Genomic DNA, 25,392 nt, shown 5'->3' on the forward strand with positions numbered 1-25,392 from the left:
CTTTGATTCTCTCATGCTGTAGTACAAGCCAATGAAAATCTGCAAAATTGGGCTTTAAAATACCCTGTAGAGAAGATGGGTCTCCTTTTTGCTTAAGAAAAGAGGATTTAGGAGAGTGGCAGTACAACATGCAACCCTTTCTTCTGCACGCACATACATGCACACACATAATCACACACACACATACACACACACACACAGAGACAGAGAGAGAGAGACAGACAGACACACACACACACAACCTTAGCTGAGTCTTTCTTAATGCATAAACACACTGACAGCATAGAAATATCTTATCAAAATAAATGTCTTTGCTCACCTGGAATTGTTAAGTGTTCAAAGTGAATCATGAGATCTCACCCTATGGCAGTAGTTTATGCATTGTACCTATCCAAAGCCTCCTGTTGAAGGCCTTCAAGCCTCATCACAGAAACACCCAGCAGTTCTCTGTGCCTATATCACAGTGTTTAAGCCTTTAGGACCAAACAGTCTGACATTTCTTGGACCACTCTTTCCTTCAAGTTGAGATCAGAAACAGTTATTCAACCAGAGGGAAAACCCTCAGCTTTTTATCTTCACCAGCCCAGAGCCACACAGCTCAGGGTGAAGGGACGACAAGGTGCAAGGGCCAGACGGTGCAGAGTTAGATGTCATTCTGACTGAGATACATAATCCCAAACAAATCAGCTTCCCATTTCAAAAAGAGCCATTTCAGAAGATTTGGGGGAACAGAAATGAAATAAAATATGTTTCGTGCCTTATGCAAAACACTGAAAAAGGAAACAAAGCCACCCATGGAGTGTGGCAAGGCCTCATATTCATGTCACAGAGTGGTTTTGAAATCATAAAAAGCAACGGAGAAGAAAGCAGTTTTAAGCAATGAAGGGCTGTGCCAACATCACATATGTATGACTAGATACCTATGCAATGGCAGCTAAAGGCATTTGAATAGAAAAGAATGCAGATATCAATCATTTTTAATGTTCTCATTTTATAGAGAAGCACATATTTGACAAACACAAGCCAAAGTGAAGCCAAGTACTTTCTCGAAGGCCAGGGATATTATTAGCAATGCCAAAACCAAATCCTGGGCTTCTAATTCTATAAAAGTGATTTTTGTTAACAAGAACAAACTAAAAGTAAAAAAAAAAAAAAAAAAAAAAAAAAAAAAAAAAAAAAGCTAAACTGAGATTCTAGCCATGATTTCTTTAAAATTTAAAAAAAAAAAAAAAAAAAAAAAAAACCTTTCAAATCATTAAATGAAAAATGCCAGAGCATCACAAAGAAACTACAAAGAGTATGTGTTCTCCACAAGGACATACACGGTTCGTGTGTGGGCAGTAAGCCACTGTGTGCCTGTGCAGATGCTACTCCTGTCACAATTGATTATTAGGACATAAAATGAAAGCTACAAAGCTGGTCATAGCTTTTCTGGCAAGGAGCAGCATTTACTGTAGGCTTTATAATGAGATTCAAGCATAAGAGGTTCTCAGTATCGAAGATGAGCCAGAAGCATACAGACCACACAGAGCCCAGGCTACCCACAGCACCAGAAGGCCTGGAGCAATCTGTGGTGTTGTGGCCACATGCTCCTACTTCAAGTCAATTTCCCACAACTTGACATTTCAGTTTTCTGACCACTATCCAAAACAAGAGTGAGTTTTGTTCATTAACTTAACTTGTTTCACTGTAGCTCAGTTTTTGGAAAGAGAAGAGAGAAGTTAGTCATAATTAGTGGAGATTCGGAGCCAGTGGCTTTGTATGTTGTGAGTAACGATGGCAAGGGTGACAAGCAGCCAAGTCCATCTTGGCTCCAGGGTCTCTGGGACTGACTCAGTCTTGGAGAATTGGGATAGAGAATGTTTTAGGTAGATGTATCTAAGTCTTATGAAACACACTTGTTCACACACATACTTGTGTGGAGAAATGGGGAGACAGAGAGGAGGGGAAATATATATTTTTGAATAAAAAGAACACACAGAAAGCAAACATACACTCACACAGAGAGAAAGAACGAACACACACACACACGCACACATGCATGAAAAAGTTGAAGGTAGATACAGACGACAGACCATTTTCACATCACTCTGTGGAACTAACCTAGATATTGTAGATTAGGATCATGGGAGTTTCGAACATCCTTACCTAACAGTGGCCAAGAACCACCACCTACCTTACTTTGAGTCCTTTCTGTATTTATTTATGATGGCTGTCAATAAGGGAGACCAATGCCCATTAGCTTTAGAGTATGCCAGCCATTTATTTAGTCCTCAGATACCCCTGTGAGACAGGACTTATATTTTGCCCATTTTTCAAAGTGAAGAAGCCTAAGAAGTGATTGATGAGGTGATTTTCCCAGTGTTACAGGAGTCGTGGGTCGTAGGATAGCACCTGCCTCCAAATACCTGAGACAGACCGATGGCAGGGAAGCCACATCTCAAAAACATCCCAGGCTTTCTTTTTCTCACCTTAGACCACCTCAGTTTTTCTGGCCAGATTTCATGAGCTTATAAGGCAGGTTTCCCTAGGAAACCACACTAGTCAAAGAAAAAATAGAATGCATTTATTATGATTCTAAAATACACGAGTTAAACAAAATTACAGAGCCAAGTGACTGTGTCCCTAAGGCATGCAGCCGGTCGTACACAGGGTGCGTGACGAAATGACTCTGCTTGCTGTATAAACTCTCGTCTCACCTCACATATAATGAAATGGGCACAAGCGTGTTGAGGACGATAACATATGACCAGAACGTTAGGAATCCCGAGAGCAAGGAACTCTTCTTGCTTTCTCTCCAGAAGAGGAAAGTTCTGAACTGATTCCCAACTTCATTCTCCCAGATTGAATTTCCTATTGCAAGAATAATCCCCAAGCATACCAGAAGCCCAAAAATCTGAAATAAGAATAGAAGTATAGAAGTCTGGTTACAGTGAACATGAGCCCCAAATTAGTCAAATCAATACAATAAAACTACAAGTCAATTTCCCATCAGAAATTGCCATTAAAAAAAAAAAAAACAAGTTGTATAAACCTTTTCCTACTTACCACCCAGCATATGAATAGAATTTAACATTTTATGGCAGAGATGTGGCACACAGCTTCCCACTTAATTCTTCCACCAACTCTCTCTGAGACAGATGCAGCCATTACCCGCAGGTTAAAAACAAAATAAAAGGATAGGCACAGGCAAGATTACACTGTAGGTTGACCCCTGTCACACATCTTTACTCTGTGACAAATCACATGCTTCCATGCTTGAAGTCAAGAAGGCTCTGAGATCTCAGCGCCCTGGAGGGCCCCATTTACCAGCCACAATGTTCAGTAGTGGTTCACCTCAACTGACAGTTTGATGGCCTTTAGAATCACCATGGAACACCTACACAGGGTCAGGGGGTGGGGGGCAGCAGCACTCCACCAGCAGGTGTTCCCACACTGTTTAAAGGAGTAGCATCCATCTCCCTCAGCTTCCTGACTGGGGGTGCAATGTGGCCAGCTACTTCCTGCTCCTACTGCCGCAGCGTCAGCACCGTGACTGACTATATCTCTGAACTGTGTGCTAAACTACGTGCTTCTCCCATTGAACTGCTTCTGCCGTGTATCTGATACGAGTAACAAAATAAGCAACTAATACACTGACTGACGTTCCCTGTCACCAACTCACACTTGTTAGACCTCTTTTTTTTTACATATATTTTATTAATTTATTCATATTACATCAGTCAAAGAGATAACAAAGTCATCAGGGCTGAGTCCAAAGCCACAGCCTCACAGATGAAGGACATAAATGCCATGTCTTAGAAAGGAATCTGTGGAGAGTTGGTCTACTAAAGAGCCCCGTATGTCAGGAGTTCTCACACTAGCCACTTTCGAGACAGAAATGGGTCTACAATGTAGGAATGTATCCATTTCTTTGCCAATAAAGACTGTTCCTGATGTTTAGAACTGTTTTCTTCTTCATTCTCATAAATAAAATAGGAGCATGTGAAGACAAATACTAGATGTGAAAGAAAAATTGTATTGTGTATCCCCTGTATCCTACCAATTTCGTGTCTCTATCACAGTGTCTTATTATTTTAATAGTTGTTACTATAAATTAACTGAATGGAATTACTTTAGACCATTAAAATTCATGATGTTTGGCATTAAATACCCTCCTTAAAAGTCCCAAGAGAATTATCCTATTTCCTACCACAGAAAGTAAGGACAGTGCCAGCCTCCAAGCCAGTGGCTTTACTCTGTGACTGACAGATGAGATAGATGATAGATAGATAGATAGATAGATAGATAGATAGATAGATAGAAAGATACATGCATACATATATAATAGATTGATAAGGAGATAGATAGAGTAGACAATAGATAGATTGATAAGCAGATAGAAATAGATAGACAATATTTAGATTGATAAGTAGATAGATAGAGATATATGGATGATAGACTGATAAATAAATAGATAGATAATAGATAGAATGATAAGTAGATAGATGGATGATGATATAGATAAATATATAGATAGATGATAGATAGATACATAGATAGATACATAGATAGATAGATAGATAATAGATTGTTATATAGATAGATGATAGATAGATAGATAGATACATAGATAGATAGATAATAGATTGTTATATAGATAGATGATTGATAGATAGATAGATAGATAGATAGATAGATAGATAGATAGATAGATTAGACAGACAAGCAGATGCACAGACACACAATTCTCACCCAGAGTACTAGAGTACTACTCAACTGTCACTGGCTCACTCATAATTTTAAAGTAATCATCAACCTGTCAGTGGCTCACCCACAGTACAAGAGTACTTTGTCAACTTTTAGTGACTCATCCACAGCACAAGTGTACTCATCAAGCTGTCAGAAACTTACCCACAGGACTAGGGTATTCATCAACCTGTCAATGCTTGTCCTTTTAAACTTTGTCTTACCACTATTCTGCATTAGTTTAGTGTCTGGACCTGTAAAAAATAAAATAAAATAAAAATTTGCAACAAATACAGTCTAATGGCGGGAATCAATACATATCTTTCAACAATAACTCTGAACGTAATAAATTTCCCAATCAAAAGACACTGACTAGTAGACCGGCTCAAAAAGCAGGAATAATCTGTTTGCTGTCTTCCAGAAACACACCTCACCACAAAAGATAGAAACTAATTTAGAGTTAAAAGCTAGGCATGGTGGCACACGCCTTTAATCCCAGCACTCGGGAGGCAGCGGCAGGTGGATCGCTGTGAGTTCTAGGCCAGCCTGGTCTACAAAGTGAGTCCAGGACAGACAAGGCTACACAGAGAAACCCTGTCTCAAAAAAAAGATGGGAAATGTATTCTAGTCATAAGGAACCTAGAAAATAATCAGGTGTTACTGTGCTAATGTCTGAAAAAAAAAAATAAAATTCCAAGCCAAACTAGTGAGAAAAGATAAGAAAGCATCTTAGGGTTTTATTGCTGTGAAGAAAGACCATGACCAAGGCAACTCTTATGAAGGAAAACATTTAATTGGGCTGACTTACACGTTCAGAAGTTTAGTTCATAATCATCATATTGGAAAGCATGGCTACATGCAGGCTGATAATGTGCTGAAGGAGAAACTGAGAGTTTTATATCATGATCTGCAGGCAGAAGGAGACTGTGTGCCACACTGGGTGTAACTTGAGCAAAGAAGACCTCTACATCCACACCCACAGAGACATACTTCCTCCAACAAGGCCACACCTATTTCCAAAAGGCCACACCTCCTAACAGTGTCACTCCCTATGGGCCAAGCATTCAGGCACATGAATCTATGGGGGCCATTCCTATTCAAATCAACACTGAAAGTCACTTCATATTGATGAAGGGGAAAACTTTAGAATCATAAAGAGGATATTATGACTCTAAACATATATGTCCTGAACACAGAACACCCAATCTCATTAAACAAAAGACACTAGATACAGAGTCACTGATTAAGCTCAGCCCAATAGTAATAGGTGAGCTTAATTCACCACTCTCGCCTACTGACAGGCCATCCTGACAAAACATAAATAGAGGAATATCTGAATTAAATGGAATCATGCTCAAAGGGACTTAACAAAGTTCTGCAGAATATTCCACCCCCACAATGCAGAATTCATGTTTTCTTTTTTTACATATACATTTATATTATTAGACATATATACAATAAACTACCTACAGCAAGAAGAACCACAGAACAATCAAGAATTATATAAATGTTATATCCATAGTGTGCTGGCTATTGGTATTTGGCAAATCTTTCCTATCTTGGTACGTCTAAAATTCTGAATGTAAATCAGTATATATCATGTCTCATCATTATCAACTTAAAACATCTATCTAGACCTAAAAACTCACAGGTTATTTTTAATTCATTGGCATATAATTTTATATATAGAATTCATGTTTCTAAAATAATAGTCTCTAAAATAATCATCTATAAGGGCGTAACTCAAATATTAACAAACACAGGAAAACAGACACTGGCACTGGTGGTTTGGAGTCTGCAGCATGGCCTCTTGCTTACTTTGCAGTCATTGTGTTCCTATTACTCAGACATGGTGTGCACTGGGTACCACCATCTTGGATCCCCTTCCTATTATTTTTTAGTGCTACTTACACATTCTGCTCAGGATGTACAGGGATAGAGATCAGAGCTGAGGTTTGCTTTACACACCTATCATTCATGAGTTTAACACACATTGATGCCCTGCCATGTTTCCCTGGTGGCTTTCCTTGGTGCTCAAGATGCGAGCAAAGCTTGTTTCTGAGGGGAGACAATACTCATTCAAGGAGTCTGTAGGGTCCAGTGCCACCCTGGTGCATATAAAGCATCCATGCTTGCTGTCACTTATTTGCCCTTATAGGTCTTTGTCATTTTCAAAACTTCTCATTGCTTTGTAGGTTGGTACGTGTAGTTGATATTGATGGCTTTCTCTAATTGTTGGCTTTTGTCTTGGTGAGAAGAAACCAAATGGACCAAACTGTTAAATTCTAGGTATTTATTCATCAAATCTAGATCCCTATTGTTTCATATCGGTCGAGTCCTTCAACATAAAGCCCTTCTTGTTGTAAAGGCTGTAAGCCTATCTCTTCCACTTTTGGGGTCCACTAATACATCCTCCTTCCCTGTATCACTTTGGCTTAGGTGTAGAAACTGACTTCTACTGAGCCCCTTTGATGTATTAGTCTCTTGCTTCCAATATGCCCCCACTCATACTTTGTAGAATTTCTACACAAGTTCCTCTATAATTGTCATTAAGTGTGTCCTGTTAGAGTCCTAAATGAGGCATAGTATTGAATATACATTGGGTTTTTTGTCTCATATAGTTTACAAGTAATAATTTAGAGCAAAAGACTTAGAGTTAGATATTTTGAGACTCAAGTTCTGTCTCTGGGCTTATAGAATGAGAAATCTCAGGAAAGCTTATGAAGGTGATAGAGGTCTTTAAAGAGGAAATGAATAAACCCCTTAAAGAAATACAGGGAAATACAATCAAACAGAGGTCTTTAAAGAGGAAATGAATAAATTATTCAAGGAAATACAAGAAAATAGAAACAAACAAGTGAAGGAAATTAATAAAAGACCTAAAAATGGCAATAGAAACAATAAAGAAAAGACAAATTGAGGATTTAAATCCTAGAGATGAAAAACTGGGGAAGAAAACAGGAATTACAGAGGCAAGCACTACCAACAGAATACAAGAGATGAAATCATCTCAGGCTTAGAAGATACAATAAAAAATCAATACATCTAATAAAAGTTAAATATAAAAATTCCTGACACAAAACATCCAAGAAATCAAGGACACTATGAAAAAATGAAACCTAAGAATAATAGGAATAGAAGAAAGAGAAGATTCCTGGCTCCAAAGACCAGAAAATATTTTCAACAAAATCATAGAAGAAATTTTTCCCATGCTAAAGAAAGAGATGCCCATAAACACACAAGAAACATACAGAAGACCAAATAGATTAGACCAGAAAATAAAACCCTCCCACCACATAATAATCAAAACACTAAATGTACTGAACAAAGAAAAATATTAAAGGCTGCAAGGGGAAAAGGCCAAGTAACATATGAATCCAAACTTATCAGAATCACATCTGACTTCTCAAGGGAGACTCTAAAACCCAGAAGGGTTTGAGCAGATGTCTTGCAGACCCTAAAAGACCATATCTGTCAGCCCAGAGTACTATACCCAGAAAACATTCAATCGCCATATATGGAGAAAACAAGATATCCCATGACAGGACCAAATTTAAACAGTATCTATATACAAACTCAGCCCTACAGAAGATACAAGAAGGAAAACTTCAACTGAAGGAGATTAACTACACCCAAGAAAACACAGGAAATAAATAACTCCACACTAGCAAAACAAAAAGAAGAGAAACACACAAACACATTACAATCACCAACATCAAAATAACAGGAACTAGCAATCACTGATTCCTAATATCTCTCAACATTAATGGACTTAATTACCTAATACAAAGACACACTAAAAAATGGATGCATAAACAGGACCCATCATTCTTCTGCACACAAGAAACACACCTTAGGGTTGAAGAGTTGGCTCAGTGGTTAAGAGCACCGTCTGCTCTTCCAGAGGACCCGGGTTCAATTCCTAGCACCCACATGGCAGCTCACAACTGTCTGTAACTCCAAGATCTGATACCCTCACACCAATGCACATAAATTAAAAATTAAATTAAAATATATTTAAAAAAAAAAAAAAGAAACACACCTTAGCAACAAAGATAGACATTACCTCAGAGTAAAGGGCTAGAAAAAGGTTTTCCAACAAACAGACCCAAGAAGCAAGCTAGAGTAGCCATCATAATATCTAATAAAATAGAATTTCAACCAAAATTAATCAAAAGAGATGGAGGATACTTCATACTCATGAAAGAAAAAAATCCACCAAGATGACATCTTAATTCTGAACATATATGCCCCAAATAAAAGGCCCCCTACATTTGTAAAAGAAACATTCTAAAAATTAAATCACACATAGATCTTCACATATTAATAGTGGGAGACTTCAACACCCCACTCTCACAAAAGTACAGGTCATCGAGACAGAAACTAAACAGAGAAATAATGAAACTAACAGATACTATGAATCAAATGGACCTAACAGATATTTACAGAACATTTCACCCAAACACAGAAGAATATACCTTCTTCTCAGTACCTCATGAAACTTTCTCCAAAATTGACTGTATAATCAGTCACAAAGCAAGCCTCAACAGATACAAGAACATTGAAATAATTCCTTGTATTTTATCAGATCACCAAAGATCAAAACTGGACTTTAACAACAACATAAATACAGTCATGGAAATGAACAACTCCCTACTCAGTGATCATGGGTCAGGGAAGAAACAAAGAAAGGAATTAAAGACTTTCTAAACGTCGATGAAAATGAAGGCACAACATACCCAAACTTATGGGACACAATGAAAGAAGTGCTAAGTGGAAAGTGCCTTCATAAAGAAAGTGAAGAGATCTCATACTAGCAATTTAACAGCACACCTGAAAGCTCTAGAAAAAAAAGCAGACACACCCAAGAGGAGTAGATGGCAAGAAAACTCAGGGCTGAAATCAATAAATTAGAAACAAAGGGAACAATACAAAGAATCAATAAAACCAAGAGCTAGTTCTTTGAGAAAATCAACAAGAAAGACAAATCCTTAGCCAAACTAAAAGGCAGAGACGATGTCCAAATCAACAAAATCAGACATGAAAAGGGGGACATTACAACAGGCACTGAGGAAATCCAAAGATTCATTAGGTCTAACTTCAAAAGCATGTATGCTGCAAAATTGGAAAGTATAAAGGAAATGAATGATTTTCTTGATACATTGCACTTACCAAAGTTCAATAAAGATCAGGTAAACAAGTTAAATGATTCTTTATCCCTAAGGAAATAGAAACAGTCATGAAAAGTCTCTCAATACCCCCCCAAAAAAGACACCCAGGGACAGATGGTTTGAGTTCAGAATTTTACTAGACCTTTAAAGAAGAGCTAATACCTCAAGCCATTCCACAAAATAAAAACAGAAGGAACATTGTCAAACTCATTCTATGAGGCCACAGTCATCCTGATACCTAAACCCCACAAACACCCAACAAAGAAAGAGATTTTCAGACCAATCTCCCATATGAACATTGATGCAAAAATATTCAATAAAATACTCGCAAACCAAATCCAAGAACACATCAAAAATATCATCCACCGTGACCAAGTAGGCTTCATGCCAGACACACAGGGATAGTTCAACGTGTGGAAGTCTATCAATAAACAAGCTGAGAAAAAAAAACACATGACTACTCATTAGATACCTAATAAGCATTTAATAAAATCCAACACCCCTTCATGTTTAAACTCTTGGGGATATCAGGAATACAAGGCACATACCGAAACACAATAAAGGCTATATACAGCAAGCCTGTAGCCAACATCAAACTAAATGGAGAGAAACTTAAAGCAATCCCACTGAAACCAGAGATAAGACAAGGCTGCCCACTCACTCTACATCTCTTCAATATAGTACTTGAAGTCCTAGCTAGAGCAATAAGACAACTAAAGGATATCAAGGGGATACAAAGTGGGGGGAAAGAAGTCAAAGTATTGTTATTCACAGATGATATAATAGTACACATAAGTAACCCCAAAAATTCTACCAGAGAACTCCTATAGCTGATTAATCTCTTCAGCAAAGTGGCTGCATACAAAATTGACTAAAAAAAAAATCAGTAGCCATCCTTATACAAACAACAAATGGACTGAGAAAGTAATTAGGGAACCAATCCCCTTCACAACAGACACAAATCATATAAAGTATCTTCATATAACTCTAGTCAATCAAGTCAAATACCTGTATAACAAGAACTTCAAGTCTCTGAAGAAATTGAAGAAGATATAAGAAGAATTTCTCCCATGCTCATGGATCAGTAGGATTAGCATAGTAAAAATGGCCATCTTACCAAAAATCACTTTCCAGACTCAATGCAATACCCATCAAAATGCCAACATAACTCTTTTTTTTTTTTAATTAATTTATTCTTGTTACATCTCAATGTTTTTCCCATCCCTTGTATCCTCCCATTCTTCCCTCCCTCCCCCCCCCCCATTTTCCCATTATTCCCCTCCCCTATGACTGTTCCTGAGGGGGATTACCTCCCCCTGTATATGCTTATAGGGTATCAAGTCTCTTCTTGGCAACCTGCTGTCCTTCCTCTGAGTGCCACCAGGTCTCCCCCTCCAGGGGATATGGTCAAATGTGAGGCACCAGAGTACGTGAGAAAGTCATATCCCACTCTCCACTCAACTGTGGAGAATGTTCTGACCATTGGCTAGATCTGGGTAGGGGCTTAAAATTTACCACCTGTATCATCCTTGGCTGGTGCCTTAGTTTGAGTGGGACCCCTGGGCCCAAATCTGCCTATCATAATGTTCTACTTGTAGGTTTCTAGGACCCTCTGGATCCTTCTACTTTGCTATTCTCCCATGCTTCTCTCATTTAGAGTCCCAATAGGATGTCCTCCTCTCTGTCCCAGTTTCCTGGTAAGTAAAGGCTTTCACGGGACATGTCCCTTGGGCTAGTATGCAGATATAAGTGAGTATATACCATTTGAGTCTTTCTGCTTCTGGGTTAACTCACTCATTATGATCATTTCTAGCTCAATCCATTTATCCACAAATTTCGGGAATTCCTTGTTTTTAACAGCTGAGTAGTATTCCATAGTGTATATGTACCACAGTTTCTTTATCCATTCTTCTACAGAGGGACACTTAGGCTGTTTCCATGTTCTGGCTATTATGAATAAGGCTGCTATGAACATGGTTGAGCAAATTTTCTTGTTGTGTGCTGGAGCATCTTCCGGGTATATTCCAAGGAGTGGAATAGCTGGGTCTTGAGGAAGCCCTATTCCCATTTTTCTGAGATAGCACCAGATATATTTCCAAAGTGGCTGTACTAGTTTGCATTCCCACCAGCAATGAAGGAGTGTTCCTCTCTCACCACATCCTAGCCAGCATGTGGTGTCGCTTGAATTTTTGATCTTAGCCATTCTGATGGGTGTAAGATGGAATCTCAGAGTTGTTTTGATTTGCATTTCCCTGATGACTAAGGAGGTTGAGCATTTCTTTAAGTGTTTTCTCAGCCATTTGATATTCCTCTGTTGAGAATTCTCTGTTTAGTTTCAAGCCCCATTTCTCATTGGGTTATTTGGTTTGTGGTGTTTAATTTTTTGAGTTCTTTATATATTTTGGATATTAGACCTTTGTCAGATGTAGGGTTGGTGAAGATCTTTTCCCAGTCTGTAGGCTGTCGCTTTATTCTCTTGACAGTGTCTCCTGCCTTACAGAAGCTTCTCAGTCTCATGAGGTCCCATTTATTAATGGTTGACATTAAGGCCTGGGCCGTTGGTGTTCTGTTCAGGAAGTTGTCTCCTGTGCCAATATGTTCCAGTTCCAGGCTCTTCCCCACTTTTCCTCTAAGTGACTTAGTGTCTCTGGTTTATGTGAGGTCTTTAATCCACTTGGATTTGAGTTTTGTGTAAGGTGACAAATATGGGTCCAGTTGCATTTTTTACACATAGACCTCCAGTTAGACCAGCACCATTTGTTGAAGATGCTATCCTTTTTCCATTGAATGGATTTGGCTTTCATTTGTCAAAAATCAGGTGACCATATTGTGTGGATTCATATCTGGGTCTTCGATTCGATTCCACTGATCAACCAGCCTGTTGCTGTGCCAGTACCATGCTGTTTAAATTACTATTGCTTTATAGTACAGTTTGAGATCAGGTATGGAGATTCCTCCGGAGCACCTTTTATTGTACAAGATTGTTTTAGCTATTCTAGTTTTTTGTTTTTTCCATATGAAGTTCAGAATTGAACTTTCAATGTCTTTAAAAAATTGTGTAGGTATTTTGATAGGGATTGCATTGAATCTGTAGATTGCTTTGGTCGGATGGCCATTTTTACTATGTTAATTCTCCCGATCCATGAGCAAGGAAGATCATCCATCCTCTCAGGTCTCTTCAATCTCTTTCTCAGAGTTTTGAAATTTTTTTCAAACTTGTCCTTCACTTGCTTAGTAGAGTAACTCCTAGATATTTTATATTGCTTGTGGCTATGTGAAGGGTGTGGTTTTCCTAATTTCTTCCTCTGCAAGCTTGTCAGTTTGTGATAGGAAGGCTACAGACTTTTTTGAGTTTAATTTTGTATCCAGCCATTTGCTGAAGGTGTTTATCAGCTTTAGGAGTTCCCTGGTGGAATTTTGAGGGTCACTATGTACACTATCATATCATCTGGCAAATAGGGATAATTTGACTTCCTCCTTCCCATTTGGATACCCTTAATCTCCTTTTGTTGTCTATTGCTCTGGCTAGAACGTCGAGTACTATATTGAAGAGATATGGAGAGAGTGGGCAGCCTTGCCTTGTTCCCGACTTTAGAGGAATTTCCTTGAGTATCTCACCATTTACTTTGATTTTGGCTATTGGCTTGCTGTAGATAGTCTTTATTATGTTGAGGAAAGTGCCTTGTATCCCTGATCTCTCTAAAACTTTAAACATGAATGGGTGTTGGATTTTATCAAATGCTTTCTCTGCATCTAAAGAGATGATCATGTGGTTTTTTTATTTTCAGTTTGTTTATATGGTGGATTACATTGATGGATTTCCGTATATTAAACCATCCCTGCATGCCTGGAATGAAGCCTACTTGGTCATGATGAATGATATCTTTGATGTATTCTTGTATTCGTTTTGCAAGTATTTTATTTAGTATTTTTGCATCTATGTTCATAAGAGAAATTGGTCTGAAATTCTCTTTCTTTGTTGAGTCTTTGTGAGGTTTAGGTATCAATGAGACTATGGCCTCATAGAATGAATTTGGTAATTTTCCATCCATTTCTATCTTTTGGAGTAGCTTGAATAGTATCGGTATTAGCTCGCCCTTGAAGGTCTGGTAGAATTCTGCACTGAAACCATCTGGCCCTGGGCTTTTTTTGGTTGGGAGACTATCAATGATTGCTTCTATTTCTGTAGGGGAAATGGGACTATTTAGCTTGTTTATCTGGTCTTCACTCAAACTTTGGCAAGTGAAATTGACCAAGAAAATCATCCATTTCCCTTAGATTTTCAAATTTTGTGGTGTATATGCCTTCAAAGTAGGATCTTATGATTCTTTGTATTTCTTCAGTGTCTGTTGTTATGTCTCCCTTTTCATTTCTGATTTTGTTGATTTCAATACTGTCTCTCTGCCTTTTAGTTAGATTGGTTAGTTTTAGTTAGTTTAGTTAGTTTAGTTAGTTTAGTTAGTTCTCTTTCTTCAATGCCTATTATCCTCAAATTTCTTCTTTTCATGGTGTCCTTAATCTCTTGGATGTTTTCTGTCAGGAATTTTCCAGATTTGGCATTTTCTTTAATGGTTGCTTCAAGATCTGTGATTGTATCTTCTAGACCTGAGAATCGTTCTTCCATCTCTTGGATTTTGTTAGAAAAGCTCACCTCTGTGTTGCTCGCCTTCTTCTCTGAGGTCTCATGTTCTCGTTTTTCTTCTGTCTGTGTGTTTATCATTGACTCCATTTTCATTTTCAAATCTTGAACTGATTTTTTGATTTCTTTCATCTGATTGCTTGTATATTCCTGAAATTTTTTCAGTTCCACTCTATGTGCTTCTTTTATGTCTCTCACCTGTTTGTCTGCATCTTCCTGCATTTGATTACTAATTTTATTTGTTTCCTCCATTACCATCCTCATTACTAAGGATTTGAGGTCATTTTCTTGTATTTCCGTTGTATTTAAGTTCTCTGGGTTGTTTTCTTTGGGATAGCTGGAAACTGGAGACGCCATGTTGTTTTGGGGTTTTTTTGTATGCTTTTTCGCTGTCCTTTAGACATCTTGCCGTCTTTGTTTCTGTTGGGTAGCTTCCAAAGTTGGATGGAGGGAGTCTGATGATAGATTCACTTGTTTTCTCAAGATTTCCCTAGGCTGGGAGCTCTAATGCTTCACTGGTGTGGATGTTAGGAGGTTAGCCCTGTTGTTTTGGACTCTCACAGCCAGTGATCTTCAGCTCCCCTGTGCTGAGGATCCTGCAATTGTTCTGGGTCTCTGAGTGAGCGTTGGGTCAGGCCAAGGTATCCACAGCCTTCTGTGTTCCCTGCCAAGTCCAGCCAGGAACACTGGGCCCGAACCACGGGCCGAACTCAGCTAGATTCTCAGGGCCTGAACCATCTGCCGAGCTCAGCTAGGGATTCTGGGCCGAAAAATGCACACAGGGTCCAGCCAGAATTTTTGGGCTGGGACTACACACCAAGCTCAGCTAGGGGCTTTTGGCCCAAAGTGCGTGCTGTGGTCAGTTATTGACTCAGGGCCCAAACTGTCTGCCAATCTCAGCCAGGAATTCTGGATTCAAACTGTACACTGTGTCCAACCAGAGTCTTAGAGCTGGTGGAACTGAGTGCTCCGCCCAGCCTGCGTCACAGCAGGAGAACTGTGGCTGCGCTGAGTCAGCGCCAGTGGTGGAACTGAGTGCTCCACCCAGCCTGCATCACAGCAGGAGAACTGCGGCTGCACTGAGTCAGCGCCAGTGGTGGAACTGAGCGCTCCGCCTAGACTGCATCAGCGCAGGGGAGCTGCCCCTGAGCTGAGGTGGTGCCTAGGGTGGAACTGAGCATTCCGCCAAGCCTATGCCACAACAGAAGAACTGCGGCTGCGCTGAGCCTGTGCCAATGGTGGAACCAAGCGCTCCGCCCAGACTGTGTCACCGCAGGGGAGCTGCCGCTGAGCTGAGGTGGTGCCTAGGGTGGAACTGAGCGCTCCTCCAAGCGTGCGCCACAGCAGGGGAGCTGTGGCCATGCTGAGTTAGTACCTCGGGCAGAATTGCTTGCTGGGCTGGGCCAGAACCCGGGACTCTGGGGCCAAACTGTCCGCCGAGTCCAGTCTGGGTCCAAAGGCACCATGCAACCCAAATCCTGCCCAGAGTCCCCTCTCCCGCAGCAACTCCCACCAGCCACCACACCAATCGCCTCCACCAGAAGGCTATGAGCTGCAAACCTCAGCCGCCGCCGCTGGTGCCGCTGGTGCCACTGCTGCTGCTGCCTCTGCCGCTGCCACTGCGATCTGAGAAACTCCACACTCCTCCTGTGTGCAGGGGCACACAGGTCCTCCACACCCTGGTCCCTCCGAACCATGGAGCACTCCCGCTGCCGTGGTGTGGGGACCTCAGTGTTCCTGGCTCAGAAATCTGTGCAATTCCCTGAATTGTTTACTAGAGCCTCCAAACACGGTCCACATTGCTCACCGCCATCTTGGATCCTCCCAACATAACTCTTTAAGGCCTTAAAAAAACAATTATCAACTTCATATGGAAAAAAACCAAAGTAGCTAAAACAATACTGTACAATAAAAGAACTGCAGAAGGTATCTCCATCCATGACTTCAAGCTGTACTTTAGAGCAACAGTCATAAAAACTGCATGGTACTGGCATATGAACAGACTAACTTGATCAATGAAATCAAACCAAAGACCCAAAAATAAACCCTTACACTTATGGACACTTGATTTTGACAAAAGCCAAAACATACCATGGAAAAAAGAATAGCATCTTCAACAACTGGTGCTGGTCTAACTGGATGTCTACAGTAAAAATGGAAAATAGTTTGATATTTATCATCCTGCAATAAATCTCAAGTGGATCAAAGACCACAACATAAAACCAGAAGAGAAAGTTGGAATCAGCCCTGAATTCATTGGCACAAGAGACTTCCCGAACAGAACACCAACAGCTCAGGCTTTAAGATCAACAATTAATAAATGAGACCTCATGAAACAAAAGTTTCTGTAAGGCAAAGTACATTGTCAATAAAACAAAACAACATCCTACATATTGGGAAAAGATCTTCACCAACCCTACATCCAACAAAGGGCTAATATCCAAAATATATAAAGAACTAAAGAAATCAAACACCAACAAACCAGATAATCCAATTAAAAATGAGGTGCAAAGCTAAACTGAGAATTCTCAACAAATGAATCTTGAATGGCTGAGACACACCTAAAGAAATACTGAATGTCCTTAGTCATCAAGGAAATGCAAATCAAAACAACTCTGAGATTCCATCTTACACCTGTCAGAATGACTAAGATCAAAACCTCAAGTGACAGCACATACTGTAGAGGATGTGGAAAAAGGAGAACACGCCATCATTGCTGGTAGGAGTACAAACTTGTACAACTTTGGAAATCAATCTGGTGCTCTCTCAGAAAACTGTAAAGAGTGCTATGTGGGAAAGAATAAGCCTTGTCACAGGTGGGAGCAGTCTTGGTGGGCTTTACCCTTGGGGCACCCCATGAATACCAGACTGAGTGGAGCCATCCTGGGTCTGGAATTCAGAAAGCAGACCTGGGAACCCCACCTATACTATTGTCTTTCTAATTGACCCTCACCGGGAGAAGGAGACAGTCCTTCCCACGTGACTCAGACAGTTGGGGAGGAGAGAACAACAAAGTCAGCTGGGCGAGAGAGCGTGGGAGCAACAGACCGGCTGGACCAGCACGCGGGCCAGAGAGACACCTAAGGACCCGTCCCGTGGAACGGATACTGGAAGGTTCACTCTTTTGTCTCTTTAACCCTTTTTTCCTTCTTGTGTAAGCTAGTTGGGTTGTATAATAAAGTTTTATTATAAAGAAACAGAGCCAACAGTGCTACCTCAAGACCCAGCTATACTACTTTTGGGCATATACCCAAAAGATGTTCCAGCATACCACAAGGACATTTGCTCAACTGTGTTCATAGCGGCTTTATTCATAATAGCCTGACACTGGAAAAAACTTATATGTCCATCAACTGAAGAATGGATAAAGAAACTATGGTATGCTTACACAATGGAATACTACTCCGCTGTTAAAAACAAAGAAATAATAAAATCTGCAAAGCAAATGGATGGAACTAGAAAATATCATCTTGACTGAGGTAACCCAGAAAGACATGCATGGTATGTACTCACTTTTAAGTGGATATTAGCCATATATTACAGAATAACCATACTACAATTTACAGACCCAAAGAAGGAAGGCTCTCCTTGAAACTCACTCAGATGGAGAACTAGAAAAGACAGAGGAAGTGGATGAGAAGAGGAGACTGGGTAGGAGAAGATGTGGGGAGGGAAATGCGGCGGGAGGGGGGGGATCAGATGAGATAAGAGTGTAGAGGAGAGGGGAGGGGAGAGGGCTTGGAAAGAAAAGGCAAACCAAGGGGCATCTCTGAGGCAAACTGGAGACCTGTGACAAGGAGGGTCCAGGGAGTATACGGGGATGTCTCTAGCGGAGCCTCCTCCCAGCAGCGGTGGACAGGGAGACTGGGGAGACAACCTTCTAGCCAGGAAGAACCTACAGTAGTAGGAGAGCAACACCAATCTGCCTACAAAATCTTCTACCCAAAATTTAGCCTGCCAACAAGATGTGCAGAGAAAAAGATACAGCAGAGACTGAGAGGCAACGTCCAACCAATGCCTGACCCAATCTGAGACCCTCCTGTGGGAGAGAGCCACCCTGACGCCATTAACGATATGCTATGTTTACAGACAGAAGCCTAGCATAACTGTCCTCTGAGAGGCCCCACCCAGCAGCTGATCAAATCAGATGCTGAGACTCATACCAAGCATTACGTGGAGCTCAGGGAGTCCTGTGGAAGAGTGGGAGGGAAAGATAAAAGGACCAGAAGGGGAAAAGAATTATGCAAGAAGGCCAACAGAGTCAAACTAACCTAAGGCTATGGAGGCTTACAGAGATGGAAGCACCAACCAAAGAGCATGCATGCATTGGACCTCGCCCCACTACATATGTGTAACCGATGGGCAGTTTGGTCTGCATGTGGGTCTTCTAGTAAGTTGACATGGACTCTGTTGCTTGCTTTTTGATCACTTCACCCTAATCAGGCTGCCTTGCCTGGCCTCAATGGATGAGGATGAGCTCAGTCCTGATGGGACTTGATGTGCTGGCTTGGGTTGGGGAGGAGATCGCTTTTCCTGAGAAGGGAAGGAGGATGGGAGAAGAGAGGGGAGGGTGGCATTGGTAGGAGAGGAGACAGGGGAGCTACAATTGGGATGTAAAGTGAATATGTAAATTTTTAAAAATGTAAAAAGGAATATAAAAATAAAATAAGAAGAAGAGTTAATAATTCATTTTGGATTGAATTTTCACAAGATCTAAATACCGCCTAGTACTTATTTCTTAATCAAATATCTCAAAACTTGAGCATTTGGGGTACCCATCTATTTAAGCTCTGCCATGGACAAAAGGAACAATGAGTTACTCTGCTTGCCAGTATTCTAGTTAAGTTCTCTGTTAACTAAAGTCAACGCAGACATTGTCTGCTTTACAAAACCTGACCAATATCATCTAAAAGTGAACCTTCAGACTATATCACAAAAGAACAGAAAACTCCCTTTCTCCTCCACCAAAGTACAGAGAATAGCCCAGTTTTCCTAGCTCAGACAGTGTGCTCTGAGATGGCTCAGAGGTTAAGAACACTCACTGACTGTTCTTCCAAAGATCCTGAGTTCAATTCCCAGCTACCACATGGTGGCTTATAACCATCTATAATGAGATCTGGTGCCCTCTTCTGGCATGCTGATTCACATGCAGGCACCGTACAAATAAATAAATCTTTTTTTAAAAATAGAATTGAGAAGTAGGCATGGGAAAAAAATACCACCAAGAGTCCTCCATAAGCATTATCACTGTACCTGAGCAGTGTATTCTAGTTATTCTAGTGAGCTCATGATTATCCTGTGTCACACAGGGGGAGGAGCCTAGAAGTCTTGGAGCTAGGATTAGTCTGGAACTACTAAACAATCTGAACCCACAGCTGCCTGATCCCTATTCTGTGAACTTCTGTTCAACACACCTCCTTCCATTATGTGAGAGGATTTTCCCACAGAGACAATCTCCTGAGGAGACCTTGGTCCCCTCAACAGCTCTCAGCAGTGGCTCTTAACAGCTGTCCTAGCACCTATACTATGACTTAAGAGTCTTGAGCTAGCCATTTGGGACAAGATTGAACAAATGCAGTGAGCTTCTGGACAACAGCCCATGTCTAGGATGAGGCGTCTCCACTTCAGTGATAACAGGGGGGGGGGGGGAGTGGGGGAGGAGGAAGGGGTGGTGGAAATCAAGCCAAAAGAATATTTCCCAGAAGACATTCAGATGGGGAGACCGCTTTGAGATCTCCATGCTCTTAATCAGAAAGTAAAGGAAGTGTATGGGTAAGGCCAGCCTTCTATTTCTCTGTAAGAAAGAGAAAAATACAACATAAATAACCATAGACTTACTTATTTTGCTAATGAAAAAAAAAAGCATTTGATGAAAGAATGGTGAAACTAGGCTCAACCTTAGACAAAAGCCCAACTCTGCTTCATTTCTATAGGTTTGCTGGGTCTTCTCACGTGACAATGCCCTAAGAGCAACAGCAATGCCCACACCCACTGCTGAGGGGACTTAGAAGCAACCAGATAGACTTTTTCTAGTTTGGGAACACAATTAGTCTTTGATGAGCATTTTTGTTGTTGTTAAGGAATCAGTTAAAAAAAAAATTTAATTTCAATTTCACATATAATCACCAGACATAAATCATTTGAATTTGATATCATAATGAAGAGAATTTGTTTTTAATCAAGGGTTAGGAAATGAAGCAGTGAGTGCAATTTAAGCGGGTTTGTCAGCTTGTGCTGAGAAGGAGAATGCTAACTCAGACTCACAGAGATAAAGAAGACAAAAATGGCAAGTACACAAAGGGTACCCAATCTACCACAAGGACACTGCTCAATTATGTTCATAGCAGTCTTATTAATAATAGCCAAACACTGGAAACAACCTAGGTGTCCCTCAACTGAAGAATGGATAAAGAAAATATAGAATATTTACATAATGGAGTGCTATTCATATTTTTTTTAATGACATGAAATTTGCAGGCAAATGGATGGAACTAGAAAAAAAAAATCATCCTGAGCAAGGCAACCCAGACCCAGAAAGAAAAACACGATATGTACTCACTAATAAGTGCATTATTAGCTGTTAAGTAGACAATAATCACACCACATTCCACAGGCCCAGAAAGGCCAAGTGACAAGGAGGGCTCTAGGGGAGACCAGTGCATCTCCCTGGGAAGTGGAAGCAGAAGAGATTTTTGACACAAACTGAGAGCAGTTGGAGATGAAAACAGAAGGGATCAGGTGGGGAAAGATAACTGAAATTGGGGGGTGCGAGTATTAGGGGTGTGATGTGGAAGCCTAGTGCAGTGGAAACTTCTTGGAACCTATGAGGGTGGCCCTAGTGAGGACTCTCCGTAATGGAGGATACGACTCCTGAACCCTTCATCTAACCATGAAGGACTTCCAGTGGTGGGACTGTGACACCAACCCAGCCACAAGACCTTTGACTTACAACCTCTCCCCTGCCTACAAGATGTGCTGGGACAGTGGAGGCTCAGAGCTTGTGGGAGTGGCCAGTCAACGACTGGTCTGACTTAAGGCCCTCGCCACAAGAGGGAGCCCATGCCTGACACTGCCTGGATGGTCAGGAAGCTGGATGCCAGAGACCGAGGGTAGAGCTAAACAAAAGTGGGCAGTGGGGGGGAGTCAATGAAATGATTCCTAATGACATCCTGCTATAGACACAGTATCTAACCCAGTCATCATCAGAGAGGCTTCCTCCAGCATCTGAGCAGAGCAGACGTGGAGAAAAAAACAGCCAGATGTTAGAGCTTGGGAAAACCTGCAGAAGAGGAGAAAGGGTTGTGGGAGACAGAGAGGACGAGGACACCGAACACAGGCTACAGAATCAACTAAGCAGGGCTCATAGGGCCTCACAGATACTGAAGGGGCAATTGCAGAGCCTATGTGACTCTGTGCTAAGTCCTCTGGATAGACATCGTGGTTGTTTAGGTTGGGGTTTTGTGGGGCTGTTAAGAGTGGGAGTAGGGATATCTGACCCTTTTGTCTGCTCTGGGGCCATTTTCCTCCTCTCCCAGCCTTGAGATGGGGTTTGTTCCTAGTCATAGTGCATCTTGGGAGGAGTGAAGAGGAGGGATGCTGTGACCAGGATGCATTGTATGAAAGAAGAATAAATAAAAGGAAAAAATGAGGAGAATAAAGAGTGGGAGAATCTCCTTCCCTCCCTACGTCCCTCTTTCTCCCTCCCTCCCTCCCTCCTTCTCTTCCTCTTTCTATCCCTCCCAGCCAAGCCCCAACAAATACAGCTTTCTGACCTATCTGTCCCGAGGACAAACAGAAATGACTGCTCTCTAAGAAGTCTTTCTCAAAAAAGAGCCTCTTGACTTTTTCAAACCCAACCAACTTGAGCTGCTGTGTGAGGGAGGGTCTTTCTCTCTTTGGTTTTAAGGGCAGGTTGATTAAATAGACTGACAGAGATGCGTATGATGGGGCTAAAGAGAAGGAAGCTGAACAGTAGCTATATAGAGACCACTGGATCTGAAGGCTTCAGCATTCTTAAGAGTTAGTTCACGATACCAGGGGTTCTCACACACTGGGACTACATGGATTAAACTCAGAGCACTGCTGTCTCCTCCAGGAGTGTGACACTCTGGGATCAACTCAGGAGCCAGCACTCAGCAGGCATTCACTAAAAACTCTGTGCACATGCACATCCACAGAGAACCACAAACAGTGCTGAAGTGAGTGTGGGAAGGACTGGCACAGAAATGCCCTGGTCTACACTGTACCTGCAAAAAGAACCATCCCAAAGCACCAGCTGGTGTTCCTCAGGACGCAGCCTCTCAGGATTATCTTCTGGTTGTTGAGCGTGTGCTTGCTGTCCTTCCAAGAGAGGACCCCAGAGAATCTGTCTAACTTGTTGTTAGGCGCCTCACAGACAACAATCCCTGGAAAATAAGAAGGCTTTTCAGACCCACAGCAAGCTCACTTCAGAAGCCCACAGCACTACTTTACCACCCCACTGCTGATACGCAATGCATTGTCCTTCCTTTTCAGAAAGCATGCTGCCACTCATGCAGGACTGTGCTGGGAAAAAAATAAGCTGCAACATGCAAAGATGGGAATCCATCAAATGTTTTGAAGCAGGATTGTCTACGCTGACCAAATAAGAACAGAGGCCACAAGAGCAGTGAGACATTTTTCCTTAAAAATCCAATTTAAGTAGCTGTCCTTACTCTTAGGATATACTTAAATGACTTTTTACAAGTGATAAATGTCCACTTTTTTTTTTTTTCATTCACTGTGAACTGCTGAATGGGTTAAGATGCCCCAGTTTTGGTTTCACAATTAAAGTTAATCAGTTTTCTATGTTCATAGTAAGGATTTGGGGTCCTAGTACACCACACCCCAAGGAAACCTGACCCTTGTTTGCCCCATGTGCTGAGATTTCTTTCAGGGCTCCCTTGCCTCTTATCTTGATTTGATTCAGAAATCTGTGGACTCTCCAAGGCACCACACAGATTGCTCAGCCTAGCCAGAAAACATTTCTAGTTTTTGGTGTTTGGGGTTTGTTGTTGTTGTTGTTGTTGTTTAATTCCAAGAAGAGGCATGCTCATCCCTAATCAATGAATCAAATAATTCCATTATTTCAAACAGAACATGAACATTCATGGTGGGGCGATCTAGGTAGAAATGGAAAACATAAATGGCTTTTATAGACCCTTCACAAGATGTAACTATTAGGCTCATCTACATTTGCATTACAAACAAATGCGCTGCGTTTTTTAGAAGTAATGAGTAAAAAGACAGGAAAGAACTGAGAGAAAGGGGGGGAGGAAGAAAAAGAACAGAAAGGGAGAGTGGGAGTGAGAACACCTGGGCTCAGGCCAGAACCAGAGGTAAGATTAGCATCTTATAAGTTTGCTGTCTCAGAAGCAACAAAAGTGCATTTCAAAACCAGAAGCCAAAAAGGTGGTTTGGAACATAAAAAGGGAGAGGGGGCCGCGGTCAGTCTTCAGCATTGGTTAAGGAGAGATCTATACAACGCCATCTTTAATTGCTGTACTGAAAACCTAAGAATACCAACAAAAAGAAAGAAAGAAAGAAAGAAAGAAAGAAAGAAAGAAAGAAAGAAAGAAAGAAAGAAAGAAAGAAAGAAAGAGAGAGAGAAAGAAAGAAAGAAAGAAAAGAAAAGAAAGAAGAAAAAAGAAAAAAGAAAGAAAGAAAGAAAAGAAAGAGAAGAAAAGAAAGAAAGAAAAGAAAGAAAAGAGAAGAAAAGAAAGAAAGAAGAAAAGAAAGAAGAAAAGAAAGAAAGAAAGAAAGAAAGAAAGAAAGAAAGAAAGAAAGAAAGAAAGAAAGAGAGAGAGAAAGAAAGAAGAAAGGAAGGAAAAAAGATTTGGGCTCATAGCTTTGAAGACTTTTGTTCATAATCAATTGGTCCAGATATCTTGAGTCTGTGGTGGCACATTATGGTAGGGGTGTGTGAAAAGCAATTTGCTTCTTTTACAGTCCCCTTCAAGGACACATTGCTATTGCCCTGATCCTCCCACTAGGCCGTCCGTCTTAAAGGTCTGCCCCCACACAGTAACACAAGCTGGACACTGTGCCTTTATCTGAGACTTAAACACTAAAGAAAAGTGCATGGGAGCCCCATCCTCTCTCTAAGCCATCTTCTGATGCTGAAGAGACTTCTTGTCCGTCCTTTCCTTCCGGGGACTACTGCTCTCCTTTCCAAAGTCATAGATGCAGCCTCAGCTATAACACAAACTGCCTGGCTGCTCCTGGCCAGCGGGCTTTTACACTTCAAATACAAAAGTCAAGCCCTCTCTGACCTTCCTTTACCTTTTCCCAATTAGAGAAAAAAAAAGAAAGAAAGAAAGAAATGGCCTAAAGAGCCTCTGTCCCATCATTCCCTAGGCCTCCCCAGACAGCCAGCTCCCCAGAGAGGCTGCTGGCCTGGGCTCCAATGAGGCAAACAGTCTGCACAAGGTTGTTCCTTAGACCAAGTAGCTCAATTGTGGTTTGCTCTCATTATAGCTTATTTGTGTATTGAAAAGTAAATTAAAGCTGATTTGAACTATGTTGTAGACCCAGAGGCTTTTTCTAAATGTTCAGATTTTGTGATCATATTTTCCTTGAGCAATAACTTTTATCTCTGAGTTTCACATAACCTTGGATTGAGTTGGTCTCACCAGCAAAACCTGCACAAATAACAGGATGGCAGAGACCCTAAGAATGTATTCCAGTCTCTTCACCCAAGACTCAATTTCCCAAACTTCAAATTTGGCCACTATTTAAACAAGAAAAAAAGTATGCTTTAACAAAAACAACATGATACATGGTCCTTGCCAATAACAATATAAAAAGCAGGTTCGTTTGATCATTGTCATTGTCATA

General features: G+C 40.9%; 1 protein-coding gene across 1 annotated transcript in view; it reads right to left on the reverse strand.

Moving 5' to 3' along the window:
* The window catches only part of Atp8b4 (ATPase phospholipid transporting 8B4 (putative)), a 175,878-nt gene that overhangs the window by 70,378 nt on the left and 80,108 nt on the right, over positions 1 to 25,392 (reverse strand). Inside the window, exons 10-12 of the mRNA XM_051144911.1 lie at positions 22,785 to 22,943; positions 4,894 to 4,982; positions 2,700 to 2,896 (exon numbers count right to left, since the gene is read on the reverse strand). Of these exons, the coding sequence (XP_051000868.1) occupies positions 2,700 to 2,896; positions 4,894 to 4,982; positions 22,785 to 22,943 (445 nt within the window). The remainder of the gene's footprint in view (positions 1 to 2,699; positions 2,897 to 4,893; positions 4,983 to 22,784; positions 22,944 to 25,392) is intronic.

The sequence above is a fragment of the Acomys russatus genome, chromosome 4, assembly GCF_903995435.1.
Source record: "Acomys russatus chromosome 4, mAcoRus1.1, whole genome shotgun sequence".
NCBI classification, from domain to species: domain Eukaryota; kingdom Metazoa; phylum Chordata; class Mammalia; order Rodentia; family Muridae; genus Acomys; species Acomys russatus.